This window comes from Pteropus vampyrus, unplaced genomic scaffold (genome assembly GCF_000151845.1).
Source record: "Pteropus vampyrus isolate Shadow unplaced genomic scaffold, Pvam_2.0 Scaffold126, whole genome shotgun sequence".
Classification (NCBI taxonomy): Eukaryota; Metazoa; Chordata; class Mammalia; order Chiroptera; family Pteropodidae; genus Pteropus; species Pteropus vampyrus.
In genome coordinates, this window is record NW_011888907.1 from 395918 (window position 1) to 421803 (window position 25886).

Sequence of the window (25886 nt, forward strand, 5' to 3'; positions counted from 1 at the left end):
CCTCATGGGGTTGCGGGGAGGGTCCCACTGCCCAGAGAGCTCCACTCCTCACACAGCACCGTGCTATTTATATGTGGACCTGGTAAAGTCTGTTCTGTTGCTTCTAAGTTGAAAACGGGGAGGTGGAGCCTCTGCAGGCAGTAACCAGGGCCAGAGATTACAGAGTCCCGGTCCTCATTTCTTTCTTCAGCCTCTCAGAATACACCGTCTGATCTCCCCCTGCCCAACCTTAGTTTCTCCACCATAATGCATGTGACTCCTGCCCTTCCCCCTCAGGAGTCCCAAAGCCAGGGCAGGGCCTAAGCCACGCAAGTGGTAAGTGATTGGGGGTCCACATACAGTGAACTAAGCCAGCTGAGCCCTTCGTGGTCTCCTGGTTTGAGGGGTGCTGCTGCGTGGGAGGCGGAGTTATCAAGGCGAAGAAAGGGCCACCCTGGAGGGCCTAGCAGAGCAACAGGGACCAGTTCCCGCTGCAGTCACCTTCTCCTCGTGGAGGATAGGTGGCCTAGCTTCCAGAAGGCTGAAGGGAGCATCTTGCCGACTCAGCCACCCTTACAGCACCCATCCCCGAAGTGGCCTGGCATTGCATGGAAGTCTGGACCCTGGATGCGCTTTCTTCCCCCGGGGCTAGGTTTCCGCCTTCGTATGCTGATCCGGTCCCTGCATTTAGTCAGCATTCCTGGTCTGTCACACCCTGGCTGGCCTTGGGAGTTACCCCTAACTGACACTGAAGAAAGAGCAAAGGTACAAGGGGTCAGGAGCTGCCTGACTGACCGGCATAAATAACAACAATCCCACCTTACACCTGGCGGCTGCTCTGCGCACAGGGCTTCCTTCGTGGCGGTGCCCTCTTACCTGAGGACATGCACTCAAAGTGATGGGATTGTGGCCGGGGCAAGGGGACTCTCCACCTGCTGCTTCCTGCCTGACTCTCATTCTTGTCCTGTCTCTGGGCCTGCACCCACCCCGCACCTCCCAGGCAGCCAGCAAGTGGACAACAGAGGCCCAGGCACTGGGCCACCCAAGCAGCAGGTCCCTTCTAGTGAGAATCAGGGTGGCTGCTGGTGACCCCTTGTCCAGTTGGGGTGCAGGGTGGCTTCTCAGCCCCAACCACACCTGTTCCTCTGAGTCACATGCTTCTCAGCTGCTGGTCACACTCCTCCCAGGAAGAGACAGGGCTTTCCTAGCAACTGAGACCCCATCATAGCAACTGTCTGAGGCAAAAGCAGTGAGTCCAGCTCCTCAGTGATCTCACGTGTTCCCATGTACCCCAGGGGGACAGTTTGTCCTGGAGGTAGCTGGGCGCTACAGTTTGCTCGGCGCCGAGTGGGCCTACACCTTCTGCCTGGCAAATCAGTCACTCAGAAATATCGAATTGCTTACTGTGTGAAGGGGCTTCTGACCGAGGCTTCAGAGACATTTGCGTGGTCTTCCCACTTCTTTCCCATTTCGTTAGGGAGTGAGCCCATTACAGCACCCATTAAGTTGGAAGAATTCAATTTAGTCACCTTCCTCAGGGATAAGTGCTTTGTTTCATTAAAATCTACCAGCTGGGTCTAAAGCTTTGGGGCATTTAATGCTTTGGTCAAGTTTATATTCTGTATTCTCTGACAAAAGTATTTATTACTCTTATGTTATTTGTACTCTTGATTTGTTGAGGCTTTTAAAAACCAAATTCATGGTCACATCCCTATGAGAGGCAGACTTGGAAATAACTCTTCATGTTGTATCTGTACTACCTAAAGATGACCCGTGAGCTCACAGACGCCCCTCTGGCTCTGAGCTCGGTGCGAGGCTGAAACCAGCAACTGCCCCGTCCCTGTCGTTCACCTTCTCTGAGTTGCTGCCGGAGGAACTGACGCTCGTCGTTCTGGGTCGCCCACTCTGGGCTCCTCAGCCTTGGATAACCACCGTGCTGTCATTTCGGCTGCTTGGTGGACACCTCCTGCCCCATCTCCTGTCCTGTTCTAGAAACCCTGCTTGCCTTGCCTTGTCCAGCATTCATTCATCAAGGGGATATGCAGCGTCTGTGCCTGGGATGAGTCCTGCCCCATGTCTGTCTCAAGATATCGCCCTTCCCAGTTAAAGGTGACAGTAGTCACAAAGATTATCCCACAGAGACCCGAATGCCGAGGTGTCTGCTGCTGCTGCTTCTGAGTGACCCACTCCTCTGAGTCACCATGGGGTAGAAGAGATCCTTGAGTCATTTTCCTCAAACATCTGGTTTGACAGTTTGTCCACTTTAGTGGTAGAACCAGAGGATTCCTGCTTTTCCTATGGTCAGCTGGTAGAATATACCAGGAGTAGGGGATTTTTTGTTTGAGGTTCTTTGGTTTTTTATTTGTTTGTTTGTTTTGTTGTTTGTTAGAAATCTCTTTATTAGAAGTGTTTTGGGTTTTTTTATTAAAGTATAGTTGATAATATTATATCAGTTTCAGGTGTACAACATAGTGATACGACATTTATATACCTTATAAAGTGATCACCACTGGAAATAGATTTTAACTGCATTTCTGTCATCTGCTTGTGGCAGCTGAGGTGGTGGGGTGGTGCTAGACAGAACTGGGACGCTTGAGTTCTCTGCTGGACCATCACTCCCTAATTGTGACCTTGGACATATCATGTCATCTCTCTGGCCTGTTTCTTTCATTTTTTAAAAGGAAGATGTTGGCCAGATGACTTCCCAGGAGTCTTTAGCTTTGCCATGCTCCATTAGAGGTCTCTGTAGTGGGGGACGGGCCCTAGGAGGTGGCTGGAGTGGGGCAGTGCCAGGATTGATTGATTGATTGATTGATTGATTGATTGATTTTAGGCAAGGCCACCCTTGGTTGACCTCACAGATTGCGAGGACCTTGTCAGCTTACAATCCCTTATTTTTTATTTTCTATGCCTACAGCACTTGGTCTTCCTAGGTGGTCTCCCATCCAAGTACTAACCAGGCCCGACCCTGCTTAGCTTCCGAGATCAGATGGGATCGGGCTTGTTCAGGGTAGCATGGCCATAAACGATAGTGCCAGTATAAATAGCATCATACATTCATGACCCACCATGTCGTATGCAGGCCAGCAGCATGACCCTTAGGCTTGTGTCTTTTCCCGGGGCCTGACCCCATGACGGCTTTCTCAGTAGCATGTGCTCCACAGGGGCCAGGACTTCATCTGTCTTGTTCACAGCAAAAGCCCCAAGACCTAGAACAGGGTCTGGCGCTCAGTAGTTTTGAGTGAGCGCTGAGATGCCAGCCTGCAGCTCCAGGAACAGGCCGCTTCCAACCCGGATGTCTCGGCAGGTTCGGCAGTGTCTTCCCAAGTCTCAACATGGCCGTGAAACGGAGGGAGCAGGCCTTGCAGGACTACAGGAGGCTGCAGGCCAAGGTGGAGAAGTACGAGGAGAAGGAGAAGACAGGGCCGGTGCTGGCCAAACTCCACCAGGTACCAAGGAGAGGGGTGAGGGTGGGCACACATCGGGGGGACACATGTCACACATGGAAGTTCCTCCTTCACCTGGGGACCAACTTGGCAGCTGTGGGACCAAGACACCAGGTGTTCTGATACCACACCCATGTGTGTGCGCACGCACACACACTGCTTCCATCAGGGACACTAGATAGGCCTGTGACAGCCGTGACAGCCAAGGTCTCATTCCCCAGGCCCGAGAAGAGCTTCGGCCTGTGCGGGACGACTTCGAGGCCAAGAACAAGCAGCTCCTGGACGAGATGCCACGGTTCTACAACAGCCGACTCGACTACTTCCAGCCCAGCTTTGAGTCCCTGATCCGTGCACAGGTGAAGCCACTTCCACCCGCCCCAGACACTGGCTCAACACTTCCCTTGGGAGACAGTCTTGGGCTTTGTAGACACGTCACACCATCCTCCACTCCCCACAAAGGCTGACTATAACAACCTAGGCGGGGGCCCTGAACCCTGGGGAGAGCCTCGCTCAGGGCCTGTGCCTGGGCATCAGGCGGGGTGGGTGTGGGCGGAGGTGCATGGTGGGAGCACTGGGGCCAGGCAGCTGGAGGGTCAGCCGCAGTCCAAGCCTTTGTCTCCTGCTACTCAAGGATGTAAGGACACAGTGTGCGATCAGGTGTAGCTGCTGCCCTCCTCACCCCCTTCATCCCCTCATCTTTCAGGACATTAGCAGAGATTAGTCTCTTTGTAAAAGAGAAAAGGTTGTGGTGCCAAAGCCAAGGGGTCTCCTTTACGTGGGACCTCCAGCTGACTGCAGGTGCTCAGCTACCTGTCCCCACCAAGTAACAAAGCTAAAGGCTCAACGCATCCCCCTCTGCCTCCAAGCCACTCTTGCTCTTAGCCTGGGTATTTGGCGCCCTCCAGTGGACACTGTCATTCCTTGTCGAGGCCGCAATTGCAGACGTCCAAAGAAAAGCCTGATTCCTTCCGCCCCACTTGCCATCTTTGGAGAGCACCCAAATCCATGGGGCTGCACATTAGATATCAGGAACCCTGAGCAGGATTGGTGTTCGAGCTGGGACTTGTCAGTGACCATGTCCTTGGCAAAGAGCTGATGTGAACAAGGGAGTAGGGGTTCCCACACTCAGCCCAGAACACTGCCCCTGAAGGTGAGGGCTTCCTTCCAGCAGCCTGGCCCTGGGCCTGGAGGAGTGGATTTAAGGAGCCCTGCACAGTAGTCACTGCCCCTGCTCCCAGCCTGCAGCCCCCTGCAGGCCGCCCCACCCTCTCCATCCTGTTGCTCAGGGAGAAAGCTCCAGGGGGCGAGCATTGGCGCACCCAGGGTAGAGCAGGTTTGGGGCTCGGGATGCCCTGTCACCAGGCAGCAGGGTGGCCAGGGTTGTTGCTGCCTCCTCAGCACCAGCCTCCCCCTCCCACGGCTATGCTGCCATTAGTCACTGGAGAAGTGAGCATTCGTAGTGACTCAGCCACACAGTGAGGCTCTGGGCAGGGAGTGGGGGAAGGGTGGGCCACGCCTTGCCCTCTCTCAGCTGGTTTCTTCTGGCCTCCGCAGGACCCATCGAGGGTCCTCCCCCATCCCACCCCCCAGAAGCAGCTCGGCCACAGCCCTGCCACCAACCCTACTGCTTGGCCTGGCCTTGCCAGTAATGGCACTCCAAGTTTCTAGAGTAGAGTTCCTTCTCCCCAAAGACAGCTTGGAGCTGGCGAGGATAAAATTTAGGGGTGTTGAATAGTGCGAAACACTTTCATGGAAATACTTATTTGGTCATAAGGTAAAGACTAAGGCAAAAATGGCCCATCCCCCTCCCCTGGAAAAGCCCCTGCCTGCCCTAGGCCCGCTCAGGCCCTAGGTCTCAGGAGCCCTCAGCCATTGAGAGTTGCTGAAGGGGCCCCCGTTGCTCACACGCCCTGCCTCATTCCTCTCCCATCCCACACTGGGGCGTGTGGAAGGCAACGTGGAAATCGCCTGGCCTCCGAGCCCTGCTTTCCAGGCCGCACAGCTTGGGCATGATTCACTGCAGGATGAGCTGGGGAGGGACTGAGGGCTAGGACGCTGCCACCATCCTCACCTTTACTTCTAAAGACCAACTCACAGAGCACTGGGGACCTGCCACGCCCTCTCTCCCACGGACAAAAATATCCAGGTCTCCTGGCTTCTATGAAGCTGTGAGCCCCTAGTCACAGTGCCTAACCCCCTGGCCTCCGCAGGACCCATCAAGGGTCCTCCCCCTCCCCACCCCGCCAGCCCATTGCCCAGCACACGCACACCCTCTGCTGCTTAGAGAGAAAGGCAGAGCCTCCTAAGGACCTGTCGCTTCCCTCCCCCTTTGACTTACTGCCACCCCGGGCAGTGGACAGTCTTAAGGGGCTGCAGGTGGCCACTCACTCAGTTTAGGAAGTTGGCTGAGGGGAAGGGTGGCAGTGGAGGGAACTGTGGAAACCAGCCCAGGGGGTGCAGTGCTGTGGGAGCTCGGTGCCTGAGAACACAGCCCCTGCTGACCTTCTGCCTCCCACCCAGGTTGTCTACTACTCTGAAATGCATAAAATCTTCGGAGACCTGACCCAGCAGCTTGACCAGCCAGGCCACCCTGACGAGCAGCGGGAGCGGGAGAATGAGGCCAAACTGAGCGAGCTCAGAGCCCTCTCTATTGTGGCTGATGACTGAGTCCCACCCCGTCAGAAGACTCCCGGGACACAAGTCAGCCTCTCTACTCTCTGCCCTTTTCAAGCTTAGGATCAGGCATCAGCCAGCAAAGGCCCTTCCTGGGAGAAGCGTGGCTGGCACCCAAGCAAGCTGCTGTCTCCCCATCCATAGAGGGAGCCTTCAGACAGGTAAGGGGCCTAGAAAACCCCAGGGGTTACTTCCAGAGGAACCGTCCAAAGTCTCCTGGCCCAGGGCCAGAGTAGGCTCCCAGCCTGCCAAGGGCGTGGGCTCTGTCAGCTCACCTTGCCATCTCAGCCTTGCTTATGTGGTTGGGATCACATCTACCTCCAAAGACCCCTGCTGGGGAGTCCACGTGCCCTGCTGCCTCCCCCGCCCCCAACCGCACTCTCCTTTTCTGAGAGGGCCTTGACACTGCCTTGGGGAGTGTGAGCATCATGGTCCCCCCACCGTGACAGGCCTTTCAGTCTAGCCTCCCAGCATGGCAAAGGCTGGCTTAGCCCACTTCTGTCCTTTAGGTCAAGTGCAGGAAAGACCCTAAGTCTTGTAGGTTCCCTAGAAAACTAGGACTCAACTCATGTAAATATCTTACCACTAAAAAACAGACTGATTCACAGGCCTCAAAGTAAGAACAGTGGATTTGTGTCTCACCTGAATATTTGGAATTTTATTTTTTCATTAAAGTTTTCAATAAAATTTCCATGTAGTATTGTCCCGTAACTAAGGCGAGGGGAGAGCCAGCTCAGGCTATTTTCTGAGTAACGCTGCCCCCTGCTGGGCTGGCAGGACCCCTACAGGTATCTTGTCTCCTCCTGATGGACCAGCAGAGAGCCCTGAAGGCAAGGGGCGCTCTCCCCACTGCCCCGCCCACCTTCTGGAGGCGACTACACTCCCATCCTGCTGAGGCTGGGCTGAGGACCAGGCGGAAGGGTGGGAGCACAGGCAGACCTGGAAGAAGAGTAAGGGAAAAGCTATGGAGGACACTTGGTTTGTTTTTGACTTTGGTTTATTTAAAAAACAAAAAGCCAAAAAAAAAAAAAAAACCAACTTTATATACAAAGTCAAACTGAAACCACAGTATGGAAAGAGGCGAGACTTATGGGGAACAGGGAAAAAGGCTGGGCCAGAGCCAATACCACATTCTGAACACGGGGAGCCAGGGGGCAGAGGTGCTGGTTTCTTCTGGCAAGTCTGGGGTGGCTGGAACAGTGTCCACTGGCAACAGCCCAACAGTGAGAGCTCACTAGCACTGAGTCCATTCCTGCAAAGGCCACGAGAGACCCTTCCCTCGAGAACCTGCTCCTGTAACCTGGCAGGACTTGTGCCGTCCAGACGAAGGGGCTCTTACCCCAGCCAGATCTCGCATCTGTTTCTTCCGTTTATTGGCATCAGACCTTATGACATAGTCGAAAAGCCTTTTCCTCCCGTCTTACTCTAAACTGGAAGAGGACAGGAGAGAGCACAAGACTAAAGGGCCCCAGGAGAAACCCCAAGGTAGAGGGCAAAAATGACATTCGAGGGGTGCAGAAGATGTTAGATTTAGTTTAAGTGGAACCGGTTCCTCACCCGTCCATCCCACGCAGCACAGGCAAACCCCACCCGGACAGCCTGAGTGCCCCTACACGGGCTGAGCACAGGGTCAGCCACCCCGCCTATGGCTCCCAGGTCCTGCTCCAGCTTCTTTCTGGAACCAAAGGGCTCTAACTCCAGCACGCTCCACTGCTGACCTCGCAGGAAGGCAACTCCTGCGCCAGGCCCCTCAGTTGCTAGGTGCTGGCTCCTCCTTCTCTACCCAGCTGTCAGCCTGTTTGAAACAGATGGAACAAGAATTAGGACCCAAGGAGGAAGGAATACTACCCACTTCCTCCCAGAGACTGCGGACTGACGGATCCCTAAGAAACCAGTGGATGGAGGAGAAGGCGAGATGGACCTCGGCCGGGGCACACAGGGCTGCCGTGTTGGCATCATCCTGACCAAGCCTCCTGACACGCCGCCAGCTCTTCTCGGGGCTCACCTTTTCAACCATTCGCTGCATCTCCAGCTGCAGAGGGGTCAGGCGCCTTCGAAACTCCTGCAGCAGCCGCTGAAGCTGGTTCTTCTGTCGTTCAGCTGTCCGGGCCGTGTCCTCAGCCTCAGCCAGCCGGGTGCGCAGCTCCTGCATGTCAGCTGCCAGTGTCTTGTTTGTGACTTCAGTGGCTGAGAAACGGTGGTGGCTCTCCTCTGGTAGGGACATACCAGAAAGACTGCTGCTGAGTTATGGATCGGAGCACAGGGCAAGAGGCCCAAAGCCTAAGGAGCAGGGTTCCCCTTTGGTCTCCATGTACGTGTCTGCATGGCCCATGTACATGTCATCATAACGGATCCCTGTGGCTCGGGCCACTCACCCAGCTTCAGTTCCAGTGTGTGAATCTTGTTCTCCAGGTAGAGCCGTCCACTGTCCTGCTGCTCTGCGCGTTGCAACAGGTTCCCCACATTGATCAGGCTGCCATTGTGGGACACCAGGCCTTTGTGTTCCACAGGGGCAGCTCCTGGCTTCGCGCTCTTCCCAGAAGGAGGTAACAGGTCCAGGTTTCCTGGAAGGGGCCACGAAGAAGAGTTAAAGGTCGAGTCTCGCGAGGACAAAGCTGCCTGCCCTGCCCTCTTGCACAGAGTGCCGCAGCTCATACCAAAGAGCACCTCCTCGGGAAGCCCGCCATCCGTGCCCTCAGGGCGGCTGTACTGAAGGCTGCGGTACTGGCAGATGTTCTGGGCCACCACCCTGCTGACCAGCTGTTTGGCCTACAGAAAACACACACCCGAACTCTGATGAGAAGGTGCAAGGCTTTGCCCCTGGGATGTGCAAGCAGTTAAAACAAGAGCATGCTGGCTCCCCACGGGAGGCGAGTGTGTGCCTGTGCACACCGTATCAGGGAGGCCATCTCAGAAAGGACCAAGGAGGCACGAAAGCAGGCACCTGCTCTGCGCTGAGCCGGAGCCCGAGAGTGAGCAGGATCCTTTCCAAGTCTCGCCGGTGCAAGTAGCCACACCAGTTGGCATCGAAGAAGACAAACGCAAGAAGACAGTCCAAAGGGAGCACGGCTGAGGGGTCCAGCTCCTTGGGCTGCAAGAGAAACAAGGATGAACAGGATCTGCACATAGTTCTCTCATTGGCTAAACCGCCCAGGACGTAGCCCTTTGAAAATCAAGCAGCCTGGCTGACGTAATCACACCCAGGCGCACTTCCCAGCTGGAGACCTGACCCTGGGCCTTAACCGGAGGCCTATTTGGGGCACTTTCACCCTAAGGGCTGTCATACAGAAGAACCTAGTGTGCTCCTAGACCAGATGCCTCACTCAGATTCACCCCGATGAAGATAATGAAGTGTCCCCTGGATCCTAGGGAAGTGCCGTTCCATGAGCCAAGAACCATACTTTGTGTTTTGCCAATCAACAAATGCACAAAGTCATCTGCTAGAAGTCTCCCTCTCCAACGCCTCGGGCCTTGCTGAGCATCAATGCCACTGGGTGGGGAGGGGGTGGGGGTCAGAGCCAGGGTCTCACCATGTCCTGAAGGGAAGAGAACTCCATCTCTGACTGGTTTGAGGCAACCGACCTGACCTCGGAATCCTCCAGCTTGGCCCCTGCTGCAGAAAGCCTGACATGAGCTTGGAGCAGTGACCGCGCGGCCAGACTGGCTCCAGTCCTGACAGGAGAGCACTGGAGCCAGTCGAGGAGCCACCGCCGGTGCCCGCGTGCTCCCCTACTGCACGTACCGAACTCCTCCTCTCCATCGTCCCTCAGCAGCAGCAGCTCTGGGTCGAGGGCCATCTCACAGAGGTCCTCCGACGCCTCGCCTCGGGGCTTTTCTTCCTCCTCTCCCCCAGAAGATGGGGGTTTGGGCAAAAGCCCATCTTCCTTCTAGGGGGAGCAGGCCAAGATGAGGAGGAGGGCACCTGTCACCTGTAACTGCTAACTAACAGTGGCTAACACTGAGTGTCGGCCGCGCCCAGGCACCATGTCAAGGGCTCTGTCTGCCACCTCATGTGAATTTCTTTACACGCTCTTCAGAGTAGACCAGGGTGATTTCCAGACACCTGGGATCCCTCTCAGGAGTCCATCTCAGTCCGTAAGAAATTATGGGTACTTGAGAGTACTTAGGCAAGAAAAAGCCCCATGTGCTTTTGAAAGGGTTAAGAAAATACAGCGTTCTGGTTAACCATCGGGTTCCACGCCCCCGTACTCCTCAGAGCATCCTCGTGCACCGAGATCCCCGTGCTGCCGCAGGCGCCAACCCCGCCTCTCTTCCCTTCTCCTAGGCACGCCACTCCCTAGCTCTGTGGCCCCACACGAGGGTCCCGTGCCCTGCACCTGAGTACATACAGGGTCTCCAGGTGCATGCAGTGAGTGAGGGGAGCGCTGAGGGGAGACCTGCAAAGCGCTCAGGGCAGCGCCTGGTACCACAGAGCACGCGAGTTCCGTTCAGTGTTACTACGTGTAGCCCCAGTGCCCGAGCAGGGGGCAGAGGTACTCACCGGCGGGGCGTCTGACTCGGCAGCTGTGCCCTCACTCTGTACCTCATCCTTGGACTCCTTGGCCACCTCCTCCTTGACCACTTCTTCCTCCTTGGCCACCTCCTCCTTCTCAGGTTCAGGTGGGGCCACAACCTTTTCAGGAAGGCTCAGCAGCATCTTATAAATCCTATAGCCAAAATCCCTCTGTAACATCTCCAGAAACAGCTCAGCCAGCACCATCACCTGGTGAAAGAGGCAGCAGAGGTCCATGAACACCAGGAAAAAGCGAATGTTCCAAGCCCCACCATACACCCATACGCCCCTCAGCCTCCCCAGACACCTACACTTACCTCAAAAGAGATCCTTTCTTTTGGCCTCCGGTCCTCCACAATACCATGGAGGGACAAGTTTACACAGCCAGAACGTGCCATGACAGCAGGCTCTAGAGGGGGTGGAGGGGCCTCTGGGAGGTCGGTGTCCATTTCCTGCTGTGCAGTGACCTCCGGGTTCTCTGCGTTCTGTTTAGAGGCGTCTGCTGCTTGCTCTGACGCATCAGCTGCCTGTTCTGTAGGCTCTGTTTCCTGTGACAAAAGCCAAGAGCTATTGACTACCTGGGCCCAGGCGTCAGGGCACATAGTTCCCCTACTTGTTCATAAATCTCAGCCTTACCACTGGCACCTCCTGGGCTGCAGGAGCTGCCTCTGCAGCTTTCTGCTGGCACAGGGCCTCCCACTCTTCCAAAGTGGGCATAATGGTCCAGATATCCGGCAGGTAGACCACCACAGTCTGGAGCCGCCTCGGGGGTCCCGGCTGCAGGTACTGAAACTCAGCAAAGCGCCACCTGCTCACAGCCAAAGGAAAATGGAAGTACCGACCCATGACATCTGCAGCAAGTGCTTCAGTTTCCAAACAACATTTAATGAGCACATACTGTGAGCCAAGGTTTGAAAGTTCAAAAATAAAAGATACAAAGCAAGTCCTCGAGAAACGCTTGGTCAATGGGGAGTCACAAATAAGCGAACATTTACTATCTGAGGTGCAAAGGCAACAAGGAGTGCTAAAGGTGGTCACATCTGACGAGCCCTGGGGGTCAGCTGGCCTTCGACATACACACCCTGGGTCACATTCATGATCAAAGTGACCCTTTGTGAGAGCTGAAGGGAGGGATGGTCTGGGACTAGGGAAGAGAGGAGCGCTAACAGGACAGAAAGGTGCAGAAGCTTGTCCTGAATAGTCTCGCCAACTCAACTCACAAGAGCTCGGGGCAGCCACTCACCACTTTGTGCAGGCGCTCAAGTCGATGCCAGTCTGCACCTGTGCACAGCGGATGGCCGTGCGGACTAGCACCTGCGGGTCGCCCTTGGGGTCGAGGCCATCCAGGGAAGGAGACCACTCACCCCCAACAAGCACTGCCTCCTCTTCTTTCCGGCCCAGCAAAAACTGCAAAAAGAGATCAGAGAAAAAAAAAAAAAAAAATTACCCAGGTCTGCCACTGTGAGGTAGCCTGCCACCACTAGAGAATGATGTGAAGAATCCACATGGCAGTGGCGGCGGGGCGGGGGGAGAGGGGGGCTTCCCCTCCCATGAACATGAACCAGCCACATAACTTTCTGACAAATAAGAACGGCCCCGAGCCATGCTGTGCTCCTGGTAAAACAAGACTTATTTCAGCTCTGAAACGCCTTGATTCTGAGTTTGTGCACAGGAGCTGAGCTGCTGAAAATGTGACAAGGACTGGACATTATCAGTGAATGTGTCTTGCCTCCTGGACTCCAGCTCTCACCTTAATCTGCTTCAAAGGGTGTTCTGGAGTCTCCCTTGGCTCAGCCATGTCATCCACAAAAAGCATGCAACAACGATACAACTCCTCCAGTCCCGGGGAGGACAGCAGCAGCACCTGTGCAGGGGTGGCGAGAAGGAGACACTCAAGAACTTTTTCAGCTCCGACAATGGGAGAAAGAGGCAGGACCCTGGCCAACTTACCCTGGAACTGTAAGCAGGGTCACTGTCTGCAGGGATGGGCTCAGCACCACTGTTTGGAGCTGGCTCCTTCTCAGAAGATACCTGGATACGGCTTGGGTGATGGAGGGAAAAAGGCTGGCTCAGAGGGAAGGCTGACAGCCAGCTCAGATGAACAGCCAGAAAATCTGAGGGAACCAGGAGGCTGCGGTAACGGCGCTGGAGTTCTAGGAAGTCGCAGGTGGGGCTGTAGGAGGAAAGCAAGGGAATCCAAAATAAGCAAAAACTAAATTATTTAAAATGTAACCATGAAACACATGAAGGGCAAATTATTTTATAATCTGGGAAAAAACTTTCTAAGTAAGAAACCTCTGGAAAGGAAAAGATGGATCAGATTTGACTACCAAGATGTTAACAACCTCCAATGGCAAAATAAAGTCAAACTGGGAAAGAAAAAAACAGGGAAACATTTGCAATACATGACTAAGAAAAGGTTCACTGTCAAAATAAAAAGAACCCACAAATCATTAACAAAAATTCAGAAGTCTAAGAGAAAAGTGGGAAAAGTGACATCAAGGGTACCTAACAGAAAAAGAAATGAGATTTAAAAGCCCATAAAAATATGCTCAATCTCACTTATAATTAAAGAAATGCAAATCAGCATATCACTTTCACCTGTCAGGCTGATAAAGATCAGAAAGGTTGATGATGCAGTTGGCAGAGGCCTGGGGAAACGAGCACGTCACGCCCCGGCAGTGAGCACGTAAAGTGATACGGCCTCTCGCAGAGAACGGGCGACATCCGTCAAAGTTTAAAATCAGACCCTCTGAGCCAACTACTCCATTTCTAGGAAATGATCTCAGTAAAATACTTAGATGTACATAGAAGGATGTTTATTACAATACTTAGGATAAGATTGAAAATGGTTAAATAAACGATGGTCCATCCAGTCGAATACCCTGTAGTTGCTAAAAAAGGATGCGATCTAATCAACGTCAATACAGAATAAAATCTAAAACATGGTAAGTGAAAGAGCAAAGGACCAAACAGTATGTACAATAGGCTTCCATTTGTGTTTTAAAAAACACAGCTGTGCATGTGGCTACTTGTTAGCATTCATCTTCTGACTTGGTGTGAGAAGGGTCTACACGGACACGCTACATGACCCAGGGACCAGCGTCTTATGAAGAGACTAACCTTGGGAGCCAGGTGGGTCAGCATGGAGGACAAGTGAGGCCCTGCCTGAGCAAGGGAACAGGAACCAGTGACACTGGGAAGAGCAGTGGCAGCCTTCCTTCCCTTCCATCTCGAGGAGGAGATGCCAAGAGGCTGTCCCCTCACCTCGGCTCAGGCTTAAGTGGACTTCGCTTTGGGGCCTATCTAATACAGCAGCTGGAGCGCTCATCTACCTCTTAGTCATCAGTTTCCATATGTGAGAAATAAGCTTGCAAACCAGTGTTCGCATACATGCTGTAGCACTTAAAAATAATGCAGAAGGTCCCTAGAAAACCAGTCCCAGGGTTCCTGTGAGCCACAGTTTCTACCTGAATTATAACTGCTACTAGGTACCTGAATTTTGATTGGCAAGCCTTACTTATAGCCTAGCATAATAATTTCTGGTGATCAAATCATAAAGTTCTATCAGGACACTTATGTCAGTGGTACTATGCTGGCCAAAATCTGAGATTCTGAAATAAACCTGTCACATTAAAAAACAAAAACAAGAAAAGCTCATAATACACACACAAACTCACTCACATAGACTATCTCATTTACCCAAGAAACTGTTACCAGCTGTGAGCCTCGGCCCCCCACCCCAGCCTTGCCACTCACCTATCCACGGTATAGGGAGTAAGATGGACCCGGTAAGGAGGCAGGTCATGCCTTGGTTTCTTAGCACCCCAAGGCTCTCCACCAGCCCGCTGTTTGCGTTTCTTGGAGTCATAGTCATCACTGGAGGTTGATCCATTACCAGAGGGAAGAAACCACAATGTTACTTACAGATTCAATATATACTAGCCTAAAAAGAACTGGAAATGATGTGAATCCCCACCATTAACAAAATGGATGATAAAAGCCATGCTAACAGCCATGTAACAGGTAGTTAAAAAAAAAATTAAAATGGATATTTAAATGCTTTTAATAACCACTCATGTTAAACAAAAAGAATAGTATGCAATACTATACATACAGTAGTGCCTCAAATGTGCAAAGAAAGCTTTAAAAGACTGAAAAGAAATAAAATATTAATGGTGGTTGCCTCTGATAAAGCTTATGAATAAATTTTTAATACTTCTATACTACAAAATATAGTTAACACATAATTTTTTTTTTGAAATGAGCAAAAACGAATGTAACTGATTTTTTTTTTTAATAAGGGACACATATATAGTACCAAGCTAAAGGTTCTATAAAGAAAGTTTTATTAAGAGAGACAGTTCTTGTAACAAACCCTTAGTACACATTAAACTCATAAAAATACTCAAACTCTTTGATCCAATAATTCCACTCTGGAAAATTTATCCCAAATAAGTGAGTTCAAAAAGAAAAAGTGTGTGTCTACGGCCATGCCACCCTGAACGTGCCCGATCTCATCTGATCTCTGAAGCTAAGCAGGGTCGTGCCTGGTTAGTACTTGGATAGGAGAGCACCTAGGAATACCAGGTACTGTAGGCAAAAAAAAAAATAAAAAATATACATATAAAAATAAAAAGTATACATAGTGGAAAAAATTTAAGATGAAAGAAAACCACATTCATATCCAACAATATCCAAATTTTTATAGTAAATAAAATGATGCAGCTATTAAAACAATCATAATTATGCTGCCATATGGAAAAATGTTTAATAAGAATGTATAAAGATAACGAACTCTAATTAAAATTATAAAAAGTATGAATAGATAACATGGGAGAAAAGTGAATGTCATTTTTCTCTTCAAAATTATTTTCTAAAAGTCTTTAAGAATGATTACCCTTAAAGGAGAGGGAATGTACATTTTTATAGTTTTTAACTTTAATAGCATGCACTACTCTATACATTTTTGTAGTAAGTCACTTATAGTACCACTACGTTGAGTACAATAAATAAAAAAGAAAAAAAATTTAGACCATTATAAAATGCCAAATCAATAAGTGGGAAACCCCCATGTCTCATGAGGGCAATAAAATCAACTGTCAACTTCATGCCGTGGTAATCAAGTGGATTAAATTTACCAGGTCTCTGCTCTTTCCTTTTAGACCTACCTGGGTTATTTCCCTAATCATTACATTGAGTTACTAAGTAGATTATATTTCACACAAAATAGTTCTTCTTTTCTCTTATATCTGCCTGGTAATTTCCCTGTTCATTAGCATCTCTATCTAAAAGCTGCCTTTTAATCTTGCTTTTGTGGGGTATCAGTGCTTCCATGTTTCTTATAGAACTGTTCCCAAGTCCTTTTGACAACTCTCTTCAGCTCACCCATGACTGAAGTGAACTCTTCAGTAAATGCTGTCAATCTCTAGTTAACCTGAATGTTCCACTGAAACCTGTGAATCCAACGGTCTCTCCTTACAATGACTTGTCAGGAACAGGTTACAAGGCAGTACCAGTGGCAGGCATCTCAGTCATCTCAGCAGGAGACATTGATCCCTGCACCCCAAAGCTTGACATTCAAATGAAAATCTGGCTTCCAGCCAAAATGCTAATGTGACTGATTCCTTTAAAAGCCATTGTGACCCCCAGTGACCTAATTCCTGCTACCCGCTTTCCTGCTCTGCAGATTCTCTACTGACTTACGCTAACATGTTCCTCCCGACGGTAATGTCTCCTTCCTCTAGAAGCCATGACGAAACTGAAGCATTACAGCCAAAGTCAAATAACATACGCCTTGCTCAGGGCTTGACATATCCGGGACAATCAAATGCAACTGACTTTACAGAAAAGCTGAACCTGAACCAAAGCAGAAAGTTCACAGCAGTCACAGATTTCCATCCAAGCTACACAGTCCCAGAGAGTACTTGTGATTTTTTTAATGAAAACTTTAGTAACCTTACAGACTGTGAAAGGTGGAAAGTCCTTGGAAACTGAAGACCAGGAAGATGTACTGGACGAGAGGTGTGGGTGTATGCAAAATATATACCAGTGACTTGAAAAGGGGACAATGTGTTTCAAAGTAGTGGAGCCTGTGGAAAACAATCCTAGACAATCAAAGCTTCCCACTAATTAGAATTCACAATGACCTATTCAAAGGGAACACCAGCTTCAGCACAGAGACCTGCCATATCACTTTGCCTGAACTTTCTGGGTTACTCCATGAACCATTTAAGTGTTCACCTTAGACGGCATTCTCACCCCTGACCATGTAATAATCTACTAGCACCTGGGAACAAGGGTTGCTGACCATGTAATAATCTACTAACATCTAGGAACAGGGGTGGCTTCCTTCTCAGTACAGTTCTGGAGTGATGGAAATGTTCTGTATCTTAATAGGAGTAAGAGTTACATGGCATTTTCCATTTATCAAAACTATCCAGTTAAGATTTGTACAGTTCAACCTACATAAATTTTACCTTAAAAAAATTTTACCCTAAAAAAAATCAAGTACAAAGCAGGTAGTAGATAGAAGTAGAGATGAAAAACAGCAGATGTTGATACTTGAAGCTGGATGATAGGCATATAAGGGTTCATCATCCTTTTGTTTACTTTGTTTATACTTAAAATATTACATGATAAAATGTTAAAATAAAACCAACAAAACTAGAACAAGCCTTAAGCAAACTAGTCTAGAGCTTAACTCCTAGGAGTACAGGCAAAACCTTTTAGGGAGGGTAAGGCAGAATAAGGAACATGTGAACCAGAGAGAACAGGCAGCATGCTCCTGGCAGTCGCCAGCACACACAGATGATACAGGATGGCCCAGGAGGCCCTGAAGGCCCAAAGCCACCATGTCTGCTCCACACAAGGCCAAGAAGCTGCATGTCCAAAGCACGAGCCTGGACTTTTGGGCAGAGTGCAATGTACACATTGTAACCCCACACTGATACATACAATGTATATAAAGGAACATGTTTTATTCTAGCGATTAACACACGTACTAGAAAATTACTTTTCTTGGACGATTACTATTTTCTTGGAAGTTTTCATTCTTAGTATCTCAATCTTAGGGATTAGAAATAGAAGGGAAAATTATGTATTAAGAAAAAATAGGGTATTTTGAAAGATGAACTATATCAAATCCCTGCCTGCTGAACCAGTTTATAAAGCCCCAGTATTTGTATATACCTCACAATGCATCTGCCCATTTCAGGGTAAAGGGACTAAGATCTCGCTGCAGAAAGAGAATGTCAGCGTCAACAGGTAACAAAGAAAACGACACTGCTCTGAGAGGCACATAAATAAAACATTTTTCCTGGTTGAACACCCTCTTACCTTCGTCCCTGATCCAATCTGCCGTGAGGACCCCGAGCGGGAAATCTGTTCAGGTGGCTCAAATGAAGTGTGTGGGATGTTTGGAAGAGACTCAGAGCTGCAGAGAGAAAATGGCTGGTGATTCAAAAACCCTAAATATCTGTCCAACTTCTCTGTCCCTTCCTTCCAGTGCAAAGAAGTACCCACTTCTATTCATAAAGCAGCAACCTGACCGTTTTAAGTCCACTCATCCAGAGTATCCCGTAAAGCAACACTCCAACATCCATGACAATGGTACTCACGCTTCTGAGGAAAGAGCGGGGGAATCCGGTGAGGCTGAAAGATCAGTTGGGGCTGAGCTCCCAGAATCCCTTGCTTCTGGCCCAGGGCTGCCACATGTAGAAGGGGAGGTGCTGGGGACTTCAGTAGGGGCTGCAGGACAGTAACCAGGAAATTCAGGGAATCCCATGGTTGATGTGCTCACTACCTTGGACAGATACAGCCCCGCCCTCTCAACAAAAGGAAGGTTCTTGCCCAGCTTTCAGAACACAGGGGCTTCCCTCCTTCCCCTTTCCAATGCACATGCGAAGGAGAAATAAATACCTGGTTGGAGAGCGTTTGCACCTTGACAGCATTCCAAGGCACTGCCTGGCCTGGGTTGTATGCAGCCTTCACCAGCACCTTCTCACCCAGCTGGGGCAGCCGGCCCTTCACCACACTGCCAGCGCACAAGCCAGGAGGCCCAGTCAGGAGAAAAACCCTGGCCAAGCCACCCTGACTGCCCTATGAGGCCCTTCCCATCAAAATTTCTCAAACCTTGCATAAAAACAGCAAAGCAATGCTTCAGAGGGGCCCCACAAGCATGGTGACAACTGAACCCAACAAGCAATTTCAAGAGACCAGCCTCAAACCTACCTTAGCTGAAAAAAGACCTCTTCATCCACCACCCCAAAGTAGTCATGCAAGCTGGTAACAATGCCAGTGAAGACCCGCTGCTTCTCCCCACCCTATAAGAGAAGAGTACAGTTTAAAACAGGGAGAATTTGTCCATGCTTTGCCATTAGTATGTCATCTCTATTGCCCACCCGGCCCCACCCCGGCTCAATCAGAGATCAAAATTCACAGGTAAGGAAGCATACATGTTTAGCAGACATAATCTATTTGCGGTGGTGGTGGAGGAATCATGCTGACTCTTGCATCACAAGCTTCTTCTAGGATTTCCAGTTCTTCTTAATTCCAAGAAGCACCCTAAAGATTTCCCTAGAGCCAGAACTCAAGACTCCCCAGTTAGAGGTGTCTAGTTACCTCTATACTGGCCCAAGACAGGCATGTCAGGAATGACAAACAGTGTGATGTAAGAATAAAAACATCAGGCGTCTATGCATGCGGGGCAAGTCCCAAGGGCTGAAACTCGCTAGAAAGGATGCCCAACCTACCTGAAGGTGCCTGGCATTTTGGGACAGGTCTGTGGCCACAGGAGGAGTAAGCAAACCAGGAGGAGGGCCCAAAAGAGATGTTGAAGCTGCGCCTATGGGGACACAGAAGCAATCTCCAGGAACGGCATCTACCATCTTAAGCGCTAGAGTCAACTAGAGGATATATGGCAAATACAAAGGACAATGTGGCTCCAGGCAATGCCTCTCCAGGGTTTCAATAGCATCTGCTGTGGTCATCTCCTATTTTCCTAGCAACATGGGCAGTAAATTGCACTCCACCAGGGAAACCCCAAAAGCCATATATTTAAAGACTTAATTCCAAAGCACATACTTCCTGGTATGAGCCCAGGTGGGTGATCACCTGAGAAGTTGCGTCCCCCTGGAAGTGGGTTGATTCGCTGGCGCTTAAACTGGGACATTGGGAATGCTGTCCTCTTTCAGAGTCTTGGGAAAAAACCTTCAATCAGAAAAGAAATAAATTAACAGCTCATAGAGGAATTTCCATCAATCCCCAAAAAAGGAAATAAGGCCCTTAAGGAAAGTGGGGAGAGTGGCACTGAGAATGAAGAGAGGCGACAGATGAAAGGAGTATAAAGAGTAGCAGAAAATGAAGAAATTACACTGTTCTAGTTTGCCCTCACAATAACCTAGTGTTGGGTGATGCTGCCATGCTATTTTAAAGAAAAGGAAACTGAAGCTCAGAGATTAAGAGACTTGCCTGAGGCCACATAACCAGTTAGCGACAAAACTAGGACTCACACCCAGGTCTCCCGATAACTTAGCGCTCTTCTCACTATGCCACGCCACCCCCAGAAGGTTGGAGGGTTGGAAAGAGCCCCGGGGACATTCATTCATTCAAATACATCCGCCAAAATGTCCACTCGAGGCCCGGAAAAATGGAGGAGGCTGCTGCCGGAGAGGAGATCGTGTGGTCCCTCTCCCCGGAAGCCCGGCCCGCTGTCCCCAGGCCGGGCTGATGGGAAGGTAGATGTGTGGCCCGGCCCACAGCGAATCGGGGTGCGCGACCGCCCTCCCGCTCTCGAGTTTCCCGGCCCTTCGCTCTCGCCTCAGCGGCCAGCGGCACCGACTCTCCCAGGCCTGGCCGCGGCCAGGCCACCGTGGGAGGACTGAGGCGCGCGGTTTCTCCTCCTCCCGCCCGCCCCCAGGGCCGAGGCCGTTGCCAGGGAGACAGGACTTGCAGTGTGAGGGGGCTCGGCCCCTTCCGCGCCCCATGCATCTTCGCTGCCCGGCCCTCCCAACTCCTCTGTCGGGGCAGGAGCAAAGGAGCAGGGTGGCGGCGGGAGGCCCCCCAACCCACCTGCGGGCCAGGGCCGCGACACCGGGGGGACAAAGACACCCGGAACCACCACAGCCGCTGCTGCTGCCGCCACCGGAAGCGCCTCTCCGGAAGCGCGACCACTGGTCGGAAGCTGCCACTATCCCGGATATGGTCCCTCCCTCCGCTCCACCGACCTCTCCCTTCCCCCACGCCGGCCTGCCATCCCGCTCCTGCTGGGGAGCGGAAGTGCACTTTCCCCGATCGGATGCGCATTAGGAAGCCGCGCCTCGGTTGTGTCCTCGCTTAAGTGTCCCATTAGAAAAATAGGCTTCAGAGAATTAGTTCCTGGTCCAAAGACAACTAGAAGTGGACCCTAAACATAAGGAAGCACTTACCACCCGCACCTTGCCTCATCTGGCAGACCCCAAGACTGCAGTCACAAGAGAACCAAACCCTCCTGACCGGGAGGAGGTCGGATGCCTGATCAGTGGCCATGTCTGACTCAAGCCAAAGAACCCATCCTCAGCCCAGCCCAGCCCAGCCCGTCCATTGAGGGCACCCCACACACACACCTCCCGTCCTCTGGGTACCTGCACACTAAGCTTTTCCCCTTTCTCAATTAACAAAGAGCCAGGAATATAACAGGCTGTAGTAAAATAAACCACCACAATATTTAGGTGTACATTTACAAAGAGTTCTTATGGACTTTTCTTTCAGTCCTCACAATGACGCTTGTCGGGGGTAAGCAGGGCAGGAATTAGTGCCCTAATTTTCAGATACGAAACATGAGAGATCCCAGTGAAATGATTTGCTCAAAGTCTTGCAGCTGATCACCGGCCATTTCGGTCCCCATTAGCAATCCCAGTCTCCCTTTATGCTCTGACCTTCCCTCCAGCCTAGCCTCCCTCCAACGCCCCTACCCTCCACTTTTCATTTAACATTCACAAAACACTTTGAGACAGTTTAATCTCATTTTATCTATTTTAACAAGCCTGTGAGGTAGGTAAGGCAGGCATCATTATACCATTTGGAAATTAAGTGGGAAGGTATGGCTCAGACAAGTTAAGGGATTTTGTCAATATCTAAAAGCTAGTTTGGGCCTCTGGTTTCACCTCTGACATGTAAAGGCTAGTAGGGTGCAAGCAGCTAAGAAAAGACCTTGAAGGTTACTCCACTATTCCCCAAGTTTTCCCTAACTCTTCCATTCCTTGTGCAGTCTTCAGGGGCTCTGCTCCAAGGGGCGATTCAAAGCAGAAGTGGCCAAGATGGTGCCCTTTCTCTGTCCTGGGGCTACCGGTGTAGGTACAAGGAGGAAAGCAGGACTCCAGATCAGCAACTGTCCTCTGAGGAATGAAGGTCAGTTCCATTCTTCTGCAATTACCTCATCCAGAAGACCAACCCTCTGAGTATGTGATTCAGGAGAAATGGTTGGATACAGCTAGTTCACAACAGCGACAGTCTCACAGAAATACATATATACCGTTTTGTATATATTCACATCAGCAACATGCCGAGCCCCAACAGATCACCATGCCAAACACGCTCCACGGATGCTTGATAAATAAGTTAGTTCACATTGTGTAAGCCCAGGGATTTCTGGCTGCCAGGTGGGCGCCTGGGAGCTGCCATACTTTGGAGCTTCTCAGGACACCAGGGCTCTGCTGCCAGCCTGCTCAAAGGAGAAAGACTCAGCCCTCGCCTCAGAGAGAAGAGCAAGTGTTGGCAGCTTTTCCTGGCAGTGCCCAAAAACAGCAACAAGGCAAAGGGTGAGGAAGAAGACTTCACTGCACACCCCTCCACCCAGGGTCACGTCCCTGTACCAGGAGGTCTCAGCAGACAGACAGGTTTTTTGCTCGTTGCTTCTTCACCACTAATGATGGCATAAAGGTCTTCTGGAGGGGGCGACATGGAGATCTTTCAGGGAGGTCCCTCGACTCAATCCTGTGGAAAAGGAAAGTGGCCTTAGGCTAGGAGGAGGAAACAAAGGCAACAATCACCTCAAAATGGATTGAGCATAGCTTATCCGCTGTGGGGAGCCTGGGAATAGTGATCGACAGGGCGCTTATTCCCCCTTGAGAATTATTCAGCATAACCCCCCGTCATCCACTGTGGAATCCTTCATCTGTGCCCCTACCTTGCTTGCCCTGCAAACCTAGGAAGGTGGCCTAAGTTTCAGCTTTGAGGGGTGAGGGCTTGCTGGGCTGGCATAAGGATGTTTCCCATATCTTGGTCCTGGTTCTGCCACTGACTCATCATGTGACCTCAAGAAAGTGTCTTTCCTCCCCAGTCCAGTGCCCAGCCTCATCCGAAATGGGGAGCTTTAACTACTTTCCGTTTTTTCCGGCACCCTCTCCCAGACTGTCTCTGTCACTCAGAGTCCACAGGGACAAAGAGAACAACTGGCAGTACAAGCTCAGCATCCTGCTTCATCAGGCTCCTCCCTCTGCCCTAACCTGGGCTGGGCCACAGGACTCACCTGGGAGCAGGGCCATCAGGAGGGGCAGGGGGCTCAGGGTGTCGAGGGCTCTTCCAGCGGATCCGGTTGAGCAGGATCTTGACCTTGTTCCAGTGGGAGAGATCCCGCTGAGCAGAGGGTGAGGGGGTCACCACACAGCCCTACCTCATTACATACCCACAAGCAGCTGTCACCACAGCCCGGAGAAGTCACTTGCTCCATACAGGAATTCTCTCATCTTTCCAGAGTTTCTGGCCTTTAGGGTATCCACCCATGCCAACCCCTCCCACCATTAGCCCCATCCTATCTGCCCCACACATACCCATCACCTACCTTGTGACCCTGGGAGGATCGAAAGGCGTGAGCTGGCTCTGCTGGGGCCTCTGAGAGCCTGGGAGGGTTGGCACTGGGCAAGCCCACCTTTGGGAGTGAAGCTCCTTTTGCCCCTTTAGAGAGAGAATCAGGTTACCCAAGGCCAGGAACAGGAACACACCCACCAAGCCCCAGGGCTCAGGGGATCTCCCTGTGGGGTCCCCAGGCAGGCAGGACACAGAGGGAGACACGACTGCCTCTCACCTGTCTCCTCTGTCTGGCTGAGCAGTTCCCATGGCCTGTGCACCTCACTGCCTGGGGCATGGGAGGATGGATGTGAAGGCGCCAGGGCCGACTCCAACTCCGACTCCGACTTCTCCTCCTCCTCTTCCTCTACAGGGTCCTGCGCACAGAAGAGATGGGCACTCAGGGCCTGACTGGCGGCCTAGGCTGTTCCGAAGGAAGACTCCTCGGCCTCCCCCACTCGCCCGTCCACCCGCTGGCCTGACCACCCCTCGGATCACTCACTCCCAGGGGCCTCTGGGTCTGCAGCTGCAGGTGGAGCTGCTGCAGCCTCGCCATCTGCTCCAACACCAGGCACAGATGTTCCAGGTAGCGAAGACCCTGCCCTGGGAGGCAGGCCCAGGCTTCAGGCTCCAAGCCCCCCACCTGTGGGACAGAACCAGGTAGGGGAGACTTGAACTCAACCAGACTCCCACCCTAGGTGGCCAGCAGGTGAGAGCAAAATAGGCAGGGAGGAGAAGATCACGCCCCCAGCTGGCCTCTCAATCCCCAGCCAGCCATGGTGCCGGGCAGACCCCCGACCTGCCCACCTCCACACAGCTGGGAGTGGGGTGAGGCAAGAAGCTGTGACACAATTCATCAAGTAGGGTCAGGAATGCCCCACTCTGAGAGAGCTCTAGGGAGAACAAGTGGTGGGGTGGCCACCAGCCCCCATGTGAAAGGGCCATCTCCATCCAAGCCTTCGCCCAGCCTGAGAGTTGGCACTCACCACCTCTGCTTCTTCCATTCCTGCTTCTTCCACCCCTGCCTTCATGGCCTCCTGGTCCCCTGCTCCAAAAAGGGGCATTTCACACCCAGGCTTGCTTGGCGGCCTTAGGGAGCGGTGATGTTGTGACAAGCAGGCAGGGGAAGTCGGGAGCTGGCGGGACCTCTCCAACACCTGCTCCAGCTTACTGCTGGCCAGGAGGCGGCCTAGGTGGGCAGGAGGCTCCATGGGCAGGGCCAGGGGCTCAGGGCTCACCACAGGCTCAAAGTCCAGAGGCTCCTGAGAAGGGCCCGGCGAGGCGGCCAGAGGGCTGTCTCCAACAGCCATCTCCACTCCTGAGTCCTGGGAGGCCAGTTTGAGAAGCCGCACCTGCCTCCGGAAACCTCTCAGCTTGCCATCCCTCTTCCAGGAGTCCAGTGAGCACCCTTGAGCGGTGTCCGGGATCCGTCTGTAGGTACTGGTGATTCCAGGCACTACACAACCGCGTGCCAGTTCCTCACCAGCCTGATCTACAAGGAGAGTCAGTATCAGGCTGGGAAAGCTGCCCCCACCACCCCCAGCATTCCTGGCAGAGCTGAAAGCATTCCCCAGGGAGGAGTATCCTGGGCCAGAGGTGAAGGGAGGAGCCTGGACAGCCGCAGCCCCTCCCTGATCTCTCTCCAGTCGCACCTGAGGGATGTTCGGATGAGGTTCCTTTACCACAGTAATTGTTAGTGATCACAACCCATAGGGGCTGTGTGGCAGGAAAGGACTTGCAGGTCACATTCATCAGCTCCTGGAATGGCCTATTTTCCTTGAGGGGGCGGGCGCTCTCTTCCTGGGATCCCTTTGCACTCCAGTCCCTAGGATCTGCCTAAGACCTCCACGTCATAAGTAGGAGCCCAGCCTCTTCTACCACTCCCCAAAAGAGAATATGACTGTGCGCCTCTTTCAGGGAGAGGAGGAAGGGCAAAAAGAGGGAAGCCTGGGTCCGAACTGGTATCAGGGTGTTAGATGAAATCTCTCCTGGAGCTCCTGGGGGTGGGGAATGAAAAACAACGATAGCTATGCCATTTGGGGCTTTTGTTCTTTTGAGTGAGCAATAGTGACGATCTTGTGGAGCGTTGAAAAGTAAAAAAACCTAAACGGTAGAAAAAGAACTAGGTGGGTAGGAGGAGATGCAGCGCTGTTCCCCACTGTCACCTCGTGCCAGGCCCTCCCGCCATCTGGGTGCTCCAGTTGTAATGATGTAGAAACTGAGGCTGGAGAGGGTGGAGGGCTGCCCACTTCGCCCAGCCGGCCACGCGAGGGGCCAGATGCCAAGCCAGGCCCCCTGGGCGAGGAAATGGGCCAGGAAGTCCACCCCTGCGCGCCGCCGCCGCCGCCGCCGAGGGGGCTTCGGAACGGCCGGCTGGGGCAGGGACCGGCAGAGAAGGGCCCAGGTCCGGAACTAGAGGGAACTGGACCCGGGAAAAGTAGGATGGAGGC

At 51.9% G+C, this 25886-nt stretch overlaps 3 protein-coding genes, 1 non-coding gene and 1 pseudogene across 15 annotated transcripts in view; 2 read left to right on the top strand and 3 right to left on the bottom strand.

Annotated features, from left to right (window-relative positions):
* BIN3 (bridging integrator 3) overlaps nucleotides 1-6785 on the top strand; it is a 38169-nt gene extending 31384 nt beyond the window's left edge. For both annotated transcript variants that reach the window (XM_011366641.2, XM_011366642.2), the window contains 3 exons: nucleotides 3287-3428; nucleotides 3647-3781; nucleotides 5946-6785. In XM_011366641.2, the coding sequence (XP_011364943.1) occupies nucleotides 3287-3428; nucleotides 3647-3781; nucleotides 5946-6092 (424 nt within the window). In that variant the 3' untranslated portion in view covers nucleotides 6093-6785. The remainder of the gene's footprint in view (nucleotides 1-3286; nucleotides 3429-3646; nucleotides 3782-5945) is intronic.
* On the bottom strand, nucleotides 2888-3006 carry LOC111744078. The gene has a single exon (XR_002781992.1). It is a non-coding gene; the product is annotated as a 5S ribosomal RNA (ribosomal RNA).
* Nucleotides 6716-20834, bottom strand: CCAR2 (cell cycle and apoptosis regulator 2). Of its 10 annotated transcripts, none has more exons than XM_023534562.1 (22): nucleotides 20683-20834; nucleotides 19696-19821; nucleotides 19365-19456; nucleotides 18844-18935; nucleotides 18532-18646; nucleotides 18231-18360; nucleotides 17950-18046; nucleotides 14371-14490; nucleotides 12562-12784; nucleotides 12362-12475; nucleotides 11855-12018; nucleotides 11248-11419; nucleotides 10929-11159; nucleotides 10600-10821; nucleotides 9841-9985; nucleotides 9629-9711; nucleotides 9043-9189; nucleotides 8756-8867; nucleotides 8474-8662; nucleotides 8104-8309; nucleotides 7817-7893; nucleotides 6716-7037 (listed from the first exon to the last, which is right to left on the bottom strand). In XM_023534562.1, exons 2-21 carry the CDS (start codon nucleotides 19781-19783, stop codon nucleotides 7849-7851), a joined length of 2787 nt encoding a protein of 928 aa, XP_023390330.1. In that variant the 5' UTR covers nucleotides 19784-19821; nucleotides 20683-20834; the 3' UTR covers nucleotides 6716-7037; nucleotides 7817-7848. The 10 variants fall into 10 exon arrangements, with proteins under 10 accessions (XP_023390330.1, XP_011364951.1, XP_011364946.1 ...); XM_011366650.2 differs by lacking the exon at nucleotides 6716-7037 and adding an exon at nucleotides 7120-7528 and having other exon boundaries at nucleotides 19726-19821; XM_011366646.2 differs by lacking the exon at nucleotides 6716-7037 and adding an exon at nucleotides 7120-7528.
* On the top strand, nucleotides 15095-15213 carry LOC111744064 (annotated as a pseudogene).
* A 758-nt stretch (nucleotides 20835-21592) lies between the features above and the next one.
* Nucleotides 21593-25880, bottom strand: CUNH8orf58 (chromosome unknown C8orf58 homolog). 2 transcript variants are annotated; one of them, XM_023534565.1, is made up of 7 exons: nucleotides 25089-25880; nucleotides 24423-24928; nucleotides 23939-24079; nucleotides 23675-23813; nucleotides 23432-23544; nucleotides 23120-23202; nucleotides 21593-22584 (listed from the first exon to the last, which is right to left on the bottom strand). In XM_023534565.1, exons 1-7 carry the CDS (start codon nucleotides 25186-25188, stop codon nucleotides 22473-22475), a joined length of 1194 nt encoding a protein of 397 aa, XP_023390333.1. In that variant the 5' UTR covers nucleotides 25189-25880; the 3' UTR covers nucleotides 21593-22472. The 2 variants fall into 2 exon arrangements, with proteins under 2 accessions (XP_023390333.1, XP_011364954.1); XM_011366652.2 differs by having other exon boundaries at nucleotides 23120-23226.
* Between the last annotated feature and the right edge of the window lie 6 nt (nucleotides 25881-25886).